This window comes from Numenius arquata, chromosome 7, assembly GCF_964106895.1.
Source record: "Numenius arquata chromosome 7, bNumArq3.hap1.1, whole genome shotgun sequence".
In the NCBI taxonomy this organism is placed as follows: Eukaryota; Metazoa; Chordata; class Aves; order Charadriiformes; family Scolopacidae; genus Numenius; species Numenius arquata.
Genome location: NC_133582.1, coordinates 43,250,530 through 43,262,661, shown reverse-complemented (window position 1 = coordinate 43,262,661; position 12,132 = coordinate 43,250,530). Strand labels below are relative to the sequence as shown.

The 12,132-nt window shown below is 38.9% G+C and overlaps 1 protein-coding gene across 1 annotated transcript in view; it reads left to right on the top strand.

The window, feature by feature from the left end:
- The window catches only part of LOC141466780 (collagen alpha-4(VI) chain-like), a 45,615-nt gene that overhangs the window by 24,630 nt on the left and 8,853 nt on the right, over window positions 1-12,132 (top strand). The window contains exons 16-23 of the mRNA XM_074150875.1: window positions 3,394-3,456; window positions 4,279-4,341; window positions 5,198-5,260; window positions 6,901-6,963; window positions 7,403-7,453; window positions 9,453-9,488; window positions 9,612-9,674; window positions 10,001-10,063. Of these exons, the coding sequence (XP_074006976.1) occupies window positions 3,394-3,456; window positions 4,279-4,341; window positions 5,198-5,260; window positions 6,901-6,963; window positions 7,403-7,453; window positions 9,453-9,488; window positions 9,612-9,674; window positions 10,001-10,063 (465 nt within the window). The remainder of the gene's footprint in view (window positions 1-3,393; window positions 3,457-4,278; window positions 4,342-5,197; window positions 5,261-6,900; window positions 6,964-7,402; window positions 7,454-9,452; window positions 9,489-9,611; window positions 9,675-10,000; window positions 10,064-12,132) is intronic.

Here is a 12,132-nt window from a genome sequence, read left to right as displayed (position 1 = left end):
AATTCTAAAAGCCGAGTGGATTAGTACAAGTAAAAGCTAAGTTCTAGGAACCTGAGAAGACTCAGATTTCTTTCTTTTTTTAATCTTTTTTTTTTCCCTTTTTTCAAGACAAGGTAAACAAACATTTTCCTTTGTCCTTCACACTGGCAGGCGTCTATAGGAACACCTAAAAACATGACTCCCATACACCTGCTTGAAAGATACATTCCTTATATCTATCCTTTTGCTTGCTTTCTCAAGTATAGGTTATATCATCATTCCAGGAAACACATTGCTCTAGCATAAGTAGTTCGGATTTGACCCAATCTCTCTGCGGAGTTGCTAACGCAGATAAGGAAGGTGGTATATGCCTTGGTATAGCATTTTCCGTTTATCTTAGTGCATATAAACCCAGGGAAACATCACAATTTCGTGTATGACACTGTCAGTACCTGCAGAATGGACCACGTCTTGAAGTCTTACCCTGTGTTGGAGTCTGGGGAATGGGCAGAGTTGTACGTTCTGAATAAAGGTGCAAACCAGCATTTTGAGTAGAGGTTGTTCTAGGCAACTCTTCACCCACAAGCATGGTCAGGGCAAAATTCAGACCAGCTTTACCCCATCTCTTCTTTCCAGGTCACATTCATGCAGTTCCAGTGCAGTTCTAATATCAAAGAAGAGACAGGATGAAGTGCATGTACTTTGTCTCTGGCCTCAATTAGCAATTGTTTCAAAGTTCCTGTTCTCTTCATCAAAGCTCACGATAAGAAAGTATTTGGCCTGTACAAAACAGGCTGTTAGAGGACACCTGGTAACAGTTTGCTTAGTTTGATACTTTTCTTATGTTTTTAATTGTGGATGCAGTATGTAAACTGAAGCGCTTGCTGTGTTCTTAATTTGGCAAAAGGTTTGTGATTTTTCTTTAAACTTTTGCATGGATTGAGTGCCTTTTCTGCAACAGGAACTGAAGGCCAAGCGTAAAATGTTACTAAATAACAGTGAGAATAACCATAATGATGCAATATAGAACATAATTTTCAGAAAAGGAAAAAGGCTACTGGAAGGAGTGGGATGTCTTTTATGGTAGTAATATTTCTGTAGCAGCACAGGGTTTGATTTGATTCTTATTTCTGGCCTTCCTGTCCCTCTCCTGTTATATTTGCTCTACCTTTATTACTGTCTTCCTGTGTGCTGCAGCCAGGTAACATGAGTTTTTTACATTTAAGCTGATTCAAAATAGTTTTTCCCTGGGAAGTAACAGTGAGAAGTAAGAGTCCTGCAAGTTCCCCAAACTACAGTCCAATCACATACCAGCTTCATGCAATACACAGGTAGGCCTTGTGCTGAAACCCCTGCCGCAACTGGTTTCTGAAAATCCCAATTTGGATTTCACTTTGAGAATCCAGAACTTTAATTGTCTGTGGTATCGCAGATGGGAATAGGCTCTGGAAGATTCTGATACCCTCCGCCAGCAGGGGGAAAGCACCGTGCTTTGGCTATTCACAGGGATCCACATAACTTGAAAGAACGCAAGCATTTTATAGTTACTGTTTACTATTTCTATCTCAGAAATTCTTTACGGTGTTGATGCAGACATTTTAGATTCAAATATTGAACAATATTCATGAAACCTTCCTCTTAATTTTGCCAATTCTTGCTTGATAGCTCAGAAATAATTTCTTAAGTAATTGTGTAACAACTTTGTGCTTTCTTTTTTTTCCATTTAATTGCTGCTGAACTCTAAAAATCTTTGTTTGCATTTTTCTGTCAGGTACCAGCAAAAAGAAAGAATCCAAGTGAGCTGTGGGGTAACAGGACAAAAATGGAAGGCTGTGGAAATGGATTTGTACCTTATCTTTATTGTACTAAGAAGCACAGGAACTCTGGTGTGGTTAGAAAGTAAAAATGTTCAACTTGTTTAGTAAACTCGCAGAGTGCAGAATTAGTTGAACCTTTTGAGACAACCTTCTTCATCTCTATGGGTGTGCCTTCCCCCAGTGATAAGGCCGTTCTTTCGTAATATGGTAGGAAACAAGAGAGATGACTGAACCTCACAGCAAGAGAGATCTTCCAAACTGTTTTCATTTAAGTATTTGATGACCAATTTTGACTTCTAAAAGTGTAACAAAAATATTTGCATGGGTCAGTAGGGATTAAAAGCCTCAGCAAAGTGTTTGTCACAGACAAGAACAACACTGCACTCTCTGTTCTGAAAGCAAAGCAAAATAGTGAAGACAGGAAGGAGAATAAACTAAAGGAAAGCATGAGAGAGAGAGGAAAAGGGGGAAAAAAAGAGAAAAAAGAAGAGAACAGCTCTTCCGGGTTTGATTCAAAGTTAATTTAAGTAGCTGAAAACTTTTTAATGGTTTCATGGTTTTGGATTCCAGTAGAGTGTGCCTAAGAAATTTTTCCGTTTTCATTGTAAAGTGATTTTTGTGGAAATCTATATCTATTTGATTTTTTTACAGCTGCTATAAGCCTGCCATCAGCCTACTAACTGATGTTCTGTGTTACAGTATTGTTACTCTGGCTACAAATAAGCTTGCTCAATGCTTTTTTTGTTTTCTCCTCTTTTTTTTTTTTTTTTTGGTATTGTTATCTTTCATTTCATTCATATGATGGAGAATGGGAGTACTGCCTTTTAAATGCAGTTTTCCTCAGGAGATTATTTCCAAAACCATCTGTTTCCTGAGAATCTTCAGACATATGTTTATAATTTCTCCAGTGAAAGGAGATGTGCCAGGCCTGGAATATCTTGGTGCTAATTATCACCATTTTACTCAGTCCAGCAGACAGGAAATATTTCTTATGGATGTCAGCTAAACTGACACATCCTTAGATAGCAACTTTATGTAACTGGGAGCTGGAAAAGGTTTGGTTTTGGTTTTTTTTTCCCCCTTCATCAAGGAGGATTTTAATTGCCTTGCTGAGTAACCAGAGCAAAAGATGGGGAGTTATAAAGACATCTAATTCTAGGGTGAATTGTGAAGTTACGGTTCTCCCTTAGGGTAGTTCTCCGCAGATAAGTGTGAAGGGGATCTGTCCTTGTGGCCCTGGCTTTATGACTTCGCATGGTCTCTGCAGTGGATAAGAACAAGGGTAATGCAGGAATATTGCTGAGACTGTGGTGTAAAATGCACTTAGCAAAATGCAAAGCAGATAAAACTGACCTTTTTTGCTGCAGCTCTTACAGTAATCACATACCCTAAACAACAAAAAAGCTACTCAACTCTTTTGCTTCTTAATTGAGTTTTCTTCAACAGGAATTTGCTTGATAGCTGTTTGAAAGCATTGGAAAACATTCTCTCAACTGATACTCTGTGCAGATATGAAATTATTATCTGTTGATGTACATATGACAGGTCTTAATTTATTTGGTTTTGGTGGTTGGTTTTTTTGATTTTGTTCTGGCAGGGTGAGCAAGGAGATCTGGGGGAAGCAGGTTACCCAGGAGACTCTGGTCTTCCAGGCCCACAGGTAACTAAAAAGAACTTCTGAGTTATTTTTATGGTAGCTATGGGGAAGATGAGTTACCAGTCTTGATCTTTTGTTTTTCTTTTTGGAATGCTTTTTTTACTTCAACTAATGAATATTGTAAGTAAGATTCTTCTGTGGCAAATCTCCTCTGTAACCCTGAAGAATTAAATGTGGCAAGTTTCTCTTTATGTGGGTGCAGCTTCTATTGAAATGAAAAGTGAGTATGGAAAGTGAATAGCAGAAATAAGTAATTTGACCAACACATCTCTAATTTACAGGATATTATCCAGCAGATATCTTCAAAATTAATTCATTAGAAATTGCTAGCAATACATACGTAAAATCTATCACATTTTTGAATGTGCTGTATTTCCAGGGTGCATTAAAATGATGAAAAGGATATACCGATTGACAAAGCTTTGTCTTTTAAAAATTTGTGTGGTGGAGTAACACTGTAGAGAGTTATGGTGGTAGACTATAGCTAACAGTAGCTTCCAACCTTAAGATGCTCTCAAGATGCTCTTAAGTTTAAGTTTTAAGATATAGGCATCTGGAGAAGGTGTGCCTTGTTGATATTGGGTTGCTTATGGCTCCCATGGTATCTTAGACACTACGGTGGCTTTATGAACATGGCCCTCAAGCAGTAACCATTTCAGATGCTTCACACAGACAAGTCCTTACAACCAAATAGCCAGAAGTTTCACCTGTGCATTAAGGCTTGCAAAACAGGCACTTGGATTCTGGTTGTTGCAGCAATCTAGCTTTCACTGCAAGGCTATTGCCATTGAACTGACTTTTTTTCCAATGGCTTTTTTACATCAGGGCCCAAGAGGACCACAAGGGATCAGAGGACCTCCAGGACCACAAGGCATGCCAGGCCCTCTGGTTAGCTTTAAATAATATATTCCTGCTGTACATATTAGGGCTTTTCATTCTCACCATTGATATTATTCCTATAAATAGGAAGAAGAAACGGAGGATTTTTCAGTATAGTACTTAAGGAAACTGATTTGCAGCCTCATATGATAAAATTACAGTCTTGAAAATAATTTTAGGTGGGTGAATAAGAAGTGAACATCAGTGTTACCAAGCTTTTGCATGACTGCAATGAAAAGCCTTAGCTCTAGATTTCACTCTCAGTTCTATAGTATCAGGACTAACAACATGTGTAAATTCAGATATAGAGTGGTGTAGTTGAGGGCAAAGTTAGATAATGGTCAGTGGTTTCATTAAAGTCTGGCCTTTGAGATTTAATGCCAGGTTATGATGAGGTTGTAACTACTGAGCACTGACTGCTGGTCTTCTCACTTGTGTGATGCTGTTGATTTGGGGGTTCTTATTCTGGAATTACACCAGTGTAACTCAAGACTGTAATATCCTACTCTGTCAGTCTTGGACATCTGCTTCAGTCATGTAATGACGCTCATGCTTACACACCCATGTGTATGTGTGTGTATATATACTTATATTGTTTGTGCACATATGTATGTATTCACTAGGTATGTATGTAGATAGCAAGTAATATTCGTGTCATACTTAATAACATCTTGAGTTTTACAGAAAACAGTAAATAGCTGGAATGATAGCTTGACCAGTAACTCTTACTGTGGTGCTCAAAAGCCTGTTAGTGTGCTAATACTTATACTGATTCTGTAATAATTTCAATTGGCAGTGAATCCTTGAGTTCAATGAGCCCTTGAGTCTTCATTGTGCACCTTTTAACTGATACTTCTGATTACAGGCTAGTCTGGGGACCCCAGGTTCACCTGGCTCTGTTGGGAAGTTAGGTGCAAGAGGAGCAAAGGTAAGGATTTTTAAGGTACCTAATTACAGCAATCTAACAGCATCGTTCGTTCAAGAACTACTTGAAGAAGCATGAACAAACACTTGTATTGTTTCTATGGAACGTGAAAATGTTAAGTTATGAACAAACACTTGTATTGTTTCTATGGAACATGTGAAAATGTTAAGTTTTGTAGGCATTTTTAGATTGCATGGGAAGGCAAGTGATTTGTTCAAGGTAATCTTACAGATGTCAGAGCTATACTAAGAAGTTTTTAGTGTTGCCATGGCGGCTGTTCTAATTGCTGTCATGCTTCTCAGTGGGGCCTGGATTCTCACAAAACACAGCAGGGATATGACCCTTGAGCTTGTTTTATGATTCCTAGAATCTGTCCAATCCGTTGAAATATGTACCAGTTAATCATAGAATATCTCAAGTTGGAAGGGACCCATAAGGATCATCGAGTCCAACTCCCTGTTTCTCATAGGGCAACCAAAACCTAAACCCTATGACTAAGAGCATCATCCAGACACTCCTTGAACTCTGACAGGCTTGATGCCATGACCACTTCCCTGTGGAGCCTGTTCAGTGACTGAACACCCTCTCAGTGAAGAACCTTTTCCTAGTATCCGGTCTGAACTTCCCAGTTCAATGAAGCATAGCTGCTTATTTTAACCCTTTTGTTCTGAAGATTCCTAACCAGTTCAAGGAACCTTGACTGTTATGATGTCTATTATACAGGAATGAATGTGTTGAGAAGAACTGAATCAACATGAAGTTAAACAGAAAGGCTTACACTACTAAGTGGTCCACATTATGGTTCACTTACTTATAATAAATATTATCCCTTCCTTTCCTTTCATTAATGGCCATTGATATGGGATTTACTTCATTAAAGAAAAATAACTCATTTTAGGTGTTGTTGCATTTCTGGATCTAAAAGGCATAAATAAGACCAGTTAGTTAAGCCTTTCAGTCTCTTTGAAGAGTTACTACATTCAGTTTATTATTACATCCAGTGACACAGAGATATCAAAAGGTCAAAGTGCTACTATGAGAAGAGTCACTGTGTGAAAACATACAGTGAAACTGACAAAAATTGGGAAGAAATGTAGGGATCTTATCCATCATACATTCCATTTTCTCAGTCTGGTTTTCTGCTGTTTAATATTAGAGATTAGAAGAAAGTTCATTAAGAAAGTGAAAACCAAAAAAGGAACCAAATAAAACAAAACTTGCAAGAGGACTAAGACCACAGTGCAGACAGCCTGCCTCGGAAAAACTGTCTGTTATCAACAGATCCTTCAGGCTGGTAGAATTTCAGGCTATGCCCTGCCAACATAAATCTTACTTTTTGCAGAGAACACTCTTTTCACTGGCAGCACTCTTTTTCTGTGTAGCAATGGGAGTTTTATTGGATGAAAGCCTTTGGGGTTTAGCTGGATGAATGCTCAGCATATTCTGATTTGCCAAGTACTTTCCAGTTCCACCCCAAGGAACCTTCCGTGAAACATGGTTTGTAATGGAATGCTTTTGACCAGCATCAAGTAGTCTATAAAATGTATAAGCACAATTCAGTCTAACAGACAAGTTTACCTTTCAGAAAGAAGAATTCTCCTGGATAAGCCAAATGAATGCCTTTTATGTTTCAATTATAACAGGGTGAACCTGGTGACCCTGGAGAGAAGGGCCCGGTGGGACCAGCTGGACCGAGAGGCATGCCTGTGAGTCTGTCTGCCCAAATTCAGGGCCCCTGTACCTTAATACCCATCCATCTGAATCAGTACAATTAATTCCCTTCTGTTTTCTCTACTTGATACAATTAAAATTATTTCACATTTGGTTCTCAGTTTCCTTATGGACACCAGATTCATTGTGGGCTAGAGACAGTATCTTTCCCATCAGGTTCTCTAGAAGAAAGAGAATATGCTAGAGGTAGGACACATAGTGGAGAGGAACTGTGACCATAATTCTTGTTTTCTCTACAGATTTTGCCACCATTTGTTACTGTCTTTTAGACTGTTGTGATAAGTTTGACCTGCTTTGTCACTCTTAACAGCCTGGACATCTCATTGTAATGGGAGATCTTTATTGCAAAATGGAATTGGATATGAATCTAATCCTCTATTAAAAGCTAACCCATGGTATATTCAACCTATGCAGGGCATGGATGGCAGAGATGCCTATGGTCCTGAAGGAAGCAAAGGAGCAAAGGTGAGTGCTTAGAGTCAGGATGTCTCACAGTGTCAAATCAAATGTGACCACCCATACTTGATTCAAAAGAAATGTAAGACATGGCCACAATGCATTTCTGAGTTTCAGAAAGAGGCTCAGCCTTCCCACAACCATCCTTGTGAGAAATTCTGCAGTAGGAGGGACATTCTTTTGAGAACCACTCTCTCTCACTCTTTCCCTTGATGTGTGTTTGTGTGTATATGGACATGGGGGATTGTACTTCTTGGAGTACATGGTGCTTTCTCCCCACTTCAGTCTGCTTGACTAGCCACTCTTGTTAGCAAGTATTCGTGGGCCAGCCACCTTGGACTCCTTTCTTCTTTCAGAGGAGGGATTCCTTGATGACCAAGGTGAGGGTGATTACTCTCCAAACATCCTCACTGTTTTAATGTGAAATATTCTTCCTTGTGCTCCTGTGGTTGGCAGTAAGATCTGAGGATTAACCTCTGGATTGCTACGTATGTAGAAATTTTTGTCATTCCCTTCACAGTCCTGAAAAAAATAGCAGTGAAATTCCTGCTTCTCTAAAAACGTACAAGAATCCAGCTAAAATAAGTAGTACAAAGAAAGTATGAGATCAAAATCATGGGACCAGTGGCACCAGTGGGTCAGTCTGTGAGCAAAATGGTCAGCATGTTGGAAACAGCTGCAGTCCTTCTTTCAAGAGTTTATGTAGAGTTTATTACAATACTAGTCCTTTTTCATTGCTTGTGAAACAGAAGTGGTCCAGTGGATCTGACTGGAGGCCCACCTGTTTCACTCTCCCTTTTTGTGGGAGAAACAGTGTGCTGCAGAAGCTGCAGAAAAGATATGAAAGGCTTCCCAGGAGCCTCTTCAACTGATGAGCTCCTTTTTCTAAAATGGCTTTTTATTAAAATAACTCTTGACACTTCATATTATCCAATCTCTTTTCTTACCTCCTTAGCCGCAAAAATTTCCTTTCATGGGAGAGCTTCACGGGTTACGCATGCATTATATGAAAGACTAGGTTTTTTAATCTTATGGAATCTCCCACTTGTTCATTTCAGGGAACATCCTCCTTGTAACAAGAAATGAGGAAAAAAGGTTTCTGTTAAATCTTCTTGTCATTATTTGTTGTTTTAAAGGATTGATTTAAAGGCTTCCTTACACGCTGATGTGTGTCTGCCCAAGGTTTGGGAGGGTCTGAATTAAAGCAATTAATTTTACTCCAGAATAGTGATCCAGAAAGAGTTGGTTTCCCCTGATAGCAAAGAGAAAAGCCTTTAGTATAGATTTTATTTAAGGTTGCTGTTAATTATGTAGGTTCACAGTCACATTATTCTCTCTTAGGTGTAACGTGGGGCCTATGTGCATGTCATTTTCTGGAAATTGTAGGATAAAGTCATAAGATGTTTAACAAGCATGCTCACTTCCATGGGAGGGAGCTCTTAAAACAAGGACGTATGTAAATAGTGTGAATTCTGGTAGTTCCTCTAATGTCAAGGAAAGATATGCTTCAATTCTGATTGGTCTTTGTGAGAGTTCTCATATTTCTCCTATATGAGCAAAGAACAAACTGAAAACTGAAGTAAATGAAAACAATTAATGAAGTGACTTCTAATATGCCAACAAAATATTATGGCTTCGCTACTTAGTATAGAGGGTACAACATTTTGAAACTGCATTTAGAAACTGAGTTCTGACTGTTATAGCAGCTGAATATGAATTCCAACGTATGTTACTAGGAGGCCTAAAAAAGTTTTGATAAAACACTTACTTGGGAGATGGAATATTCTTGAAAATTCAGAAACTGATGGAAATTTCAAAATGCTCTTCCTTTAGATGAACAAGTTGTTAATCTAAAATGGTGTCATTTGAGACCAGAGTAGTAGACACTATTACTTGAATGGGGTGGAATGCTAAACAATTTTGTAATTGTTTTTAGTTTAGACATCAAACACTAAGCAGATTGCAACGTTCTGGATTCTTATGAAGTCTTCATCCTTTCTTTTGGTAGGGAGAATCTGGATTCCCAGGAAATCCCGGTCCAGAGGTATGATTAAATGGGATGTTTGCTTTATGTCTTGTTTTACATTGTTCTTGTTTGGAAGTGGTTATCTGTCTTTCTGGCTGTCTTTTCCTTGCCTATAAAGTTCTGGATTTCATTAATTTTCAGGGAGAAGATGGAGACCCAGGCATTCCAGGAGCTGAAGGACCCAAAGGAGCTAGGGGTAGAAGAGTAAGAACAATACATTTGTTCACTCTGTGAAGAGTTCTATAAGTAAAGCCCTTATGTCTTAAGTGTTTCCTCACCAAAACTTTTTGAAATTGGTTCCCACTTTGATCTTTTATTGCCATGTCCTGCATGTCCTGGGCAAGAGGTCTTGAGAAAATGCTGGTCTAAGTCTTTAGAGATGTTTGCAGCTAATAATTCTTAGGGGTAGTAGTCTATCTTTATGTAAATGCAGGATCCAGCTCACAATATAGTTACAGAGGTTTTCTCTGCTGCAATTCTACACCTGTGTGTGCAATTATAACGAATAAAATTTGTATTTCTATTTTTAGGGAGATGCTGGCACACCAGGTTCCCTGGGAGATCCAGGAGACCAAGGGCCATCAGGACCTATGGTAATGTATTTTTATCATAAAAAAATCACTCTTAGATTGCTCATAAACTGGCTATTAGATTAATGGAATATTTAATAATGTTTCATCTGGTAAACTAGGCTTAATCAGCCTGGCAGTTTTATAGAGTTACATCTTGCCTGTGGATGTGTGTGCACAAGAGCCCCTGCTGTTGGAAATGGAACTGCAAAGATATAATGCAGGGCATAATTTCTTCCACAGTATTTGGTATCATCTTTAGGCAGGGTAAATATCTAATTAAAAAAGAAAAGAGTACTGAAACGTGGAACTGGATTATTCTGCTGAAAGCCAATGTATTTTTTCATTTAAAAAGAAAAGCCATTTAAAATCAGACTTGAAATTACAGGCACTTACTTAAAACTTAAATGACAGTAACCTGTTGATCCTTATACACAAATAGATGTCTTGATGTACTTTTTCAGTGTCTGTAATCTGCATTTTATACAACAAAAAGGTTTATTCTCTATCTAAGCAGGAGAGAAAGTATTGGTGATTTCAGTAGTATTTAGGACTAACATTGTAGGCAGTTACGAAAATCCCTGGATGTGCCTATCTTTATCTTGCAGCAGTTCTGCGAATCGGCTCCATGGAGACAAGAAACAATCCCTATTGTTAGTTATTTTCTTGTTAAACTTTCTTAAGGTTACTCTTCCAGTTTAAATATGAAACATTATTGATAACAGTATCTTTACCTGTATAACAATGCCCATGGGATACATGCAACTTAGAAAACATTATTTTTATTTTTCTTACATACACTGTGCTAGTCAGTGAATGTACCTTGCCTACTTAATTGATGATGCTGGGCACAAGAATGACCAAGAGTGCCAGATGGAATGTATTGCCTTCCCTGCTGCTTGGCTGCTCACATACATTACAGACAGACAGACCCTGTGTGCTGAAGAGCCAGATAGATAGCTGTTGACCTTGCCAATCCATGGTCCAAGAAGTCTTCAGAGAGATTTCAAGCTCAAGAGTTCCTCTTCAGATGTAGAAGTGAGAGAGGAGCTTGGGAGGTATGGGCTTGACGAAATTATTGTAGTAGCAGTCCATCTGTGAAATGGGAAGGTGGGAATTCTGTGGGAAGTTGAAGAGATAGGGATGCAGGAAGGGGTACAGGTAGTAGGCAAGGCCAGCGAAAATAGGCCTGTTTTACCCATCCTTCCTAACTTGGCGGCATGATTATCCGTATGGGTCAAGTTGGCACAGCTCAGTCACCACTAATAAGCTGCTGCAAGTAACTTTCATTAGGGCTCAGGCAACTCACAGTTAACTCTTGCTGAACAATACCAAAGAAGAATTGGGACCTGCTGAAAAACATAAGAAGATAAAAGCACGGAATGGCTGTGGTAGTGCTAGCAGCAAGACAGCAGAGGAGATGAGGAAGGTAGCTCAGGCAGGAGATGGAGGAATGGAAGGTTAGTTGGAGTGGGAAGCAACAAATATGGAGATGGGATTGTAATTTGGGGATGTAAGGAAGTATATGATTTTGGTAAACTGTAGTGTTATGGTAGAGAGGCTAATATAAAGGTTGTGGGATGTGGAGTTCAAAAGTTCTTCTCCCTGTATTTTATTCCTGTTATGAAGATTAAACAATACTATTTTTTTTTTTTTTAAAGACACTTGGGATCTTGGCATGTGCCCACAGCTCCCAAGGAGAAGGCTTCAGAGTAGCCAAAGCTAGCTAGACTGGTCAAGCAGTCATGATGTGTGTATGGTCTTGCAGGATGTCTCAGGGTAGAACTGTGGGGATTGTACGCCGCAAGTGTAAAGGGCAGGCCTATCACACATCTGAGGTTTAAAAGGATGTAAGGTACGGATAACTGAATCAAACCACAGAAATTGCTGTTTAGAAAGGAAATCCAATTCTGAATACTGGTCCTCAAGGGCAACAATTATTGAATATTTATAAAACCAGGAAAGAAAAGGAACTGAGAAATAGGTCTGAGAAGTAGTCTGCAACTCTGTTGGGAACAGGTCCACAGAAATCTGTGCTGGGAACTGAGGTCTCCTCATATTTCGAATTCACATATGGTTATCAGGGAAACACT